The sequence below is a fragment of the Pundamilia nyererei genome, unplaced genomic scaffold (assembly GCF_000239375.1).
Source record: "Pundamilia nyererei isolate P.nyererei 1_Seehausen unplaced genomic scaffold, PunNye1.0 scaffold00202, whole genome shotgun sequence".
NCBI classification, from domain to species: domain Eukaryota; kingdom Metazoa; phylum Chordata; class Actinopteri; order Cichliformes; family Cichlidae; genus Pundamilia; species Pundamilia nyererei.
In genome coordinates, this window is record NW_005187603.1 from 590,097 (window position 1) to 591,319 (window position 1,223).

At 53.1% G+C, this 1,223-nt stretch overlaps 1 protein-coding gene across 3 annotated transcripts in view; it reads left to right on the top strand.

Annotated features, from left to right (window-relative positions):
* mvp (major vault protein) overlaps nt 1-1,223 on the top strand; it is a 19,096-nt gene that overhangs the window by 5,211 nt on the left and 12,662 nt on the right. For all 3 annotated transcript variants that reach the window (XM_005747693.1, XM_005747692.1, XM_005747694.1), the window contains exons 7-8: nt 117-353; nt 447-572. In XM_005747693.1, coding sequence (XP_005747750.1) covers nt 117-353; nt 447-572 — 363 coding nt within the window. The remainder of the gene's footprint in view (nt 1-116; nt 354-446; nt 573-1,223) is intronic.

The window sequence follows — 1,223 nt, forward strand, 5'->3', positions numbered from 1 at the left end:
ACACACACACACACACACACACACACCTTCTTTAGTGTTTGTGGTTCACGAGCCATCAGAGAAACCACACGGATGCAGACGGTTTCTCTGACCGCTTGCTGTTGTCGTGTCTTCAGAAAGCGCTGCACGTGCGCGCCCTGCGGCCCTTCAAAGATGCCGGCGGGCGAGAACGTCGCACCGGGGAGGAATGGCTGGTCACCATGGCTGATCGAGAGGCCCACATCCCCTCTGTGGCAGAGGAGGTGGTGGGTGTGGTGGATGTAACCACCCTGAGCAGCAGGCAGTACTGCGTGATCCTGGACCCGGTCGGACCCGACGGGAAACCTCAGCTGGGTCAGAAGAGGGTGGTGAAGGTGAGGCGAAGCTTCAGTCTTGCCGTTTCTAGTTTTGCTGCGTTCGTGTCATTTCCTCAGGCCTGATCGTTTCCCCTCGTCTTCCTCTGTCAGGGCGAGCGCTCGTTTTTCCTGCAGCCTGGGGAGCACCTGGAAAACGGCATCCAGGACGTGTACGTGCTGTCGGAGGAGGAGGGGCTAGTGCTGCGAGCTGTGGAGGCCTTTAACGACACCCAGGAGGTAAGAAGAGAGCAAAACACAGAATCGCTTCATGTTTTGGTTGATTTTCCTAAAATATTCAGAAATTTGCATGACCGCCTAAATCACGGCTGCTTCATGCAAACCTTCGTCGTGTGCTTTCACTGTTAAACCCTTCGGTGAGCTGGATTTGAGCTCTTTCTGCATTTCTCAGGCACTTTCTCCTGAACTCTGCTGTATCTGCTCGCTTCTCTCTGGAGCGTCAGCTGAGCAGAAAGGAGAGACGGGACGAGGCGTTGTCAGATGAAGCTTGGGCCTGCACAGATGTGCTGCGGTTTAAAACCATCTTGTGCAACCGGTCGATCGGAGAGATTAAACAAGCAAACATGATAAGCTCAATAAAGAGGCCATCTCTAACGTGCTGCAGCTCTGTAAAGGCTGGTATGCAGGTGAAAGGCGTGTCTCTGGTCGAAAGGTGAGAACGCCTCGCAGTGCTGAGGGGTGTGGTTGAAAGGTTGGCTTTATCGCAGGTATTTCTAGGAACAGAGTGAACTCTGGTGCAGAGCAGTCATAGAAAGCAGCAGGTCAGGGTGAGGCCGACTGAGCGACCAGTCCTGTGGAAATATTTATTGTGTGCATGTCAGGGACCAAGCAGTAAAGCATAAAGGACACAGGTGGTTTTAATTCAAAAAA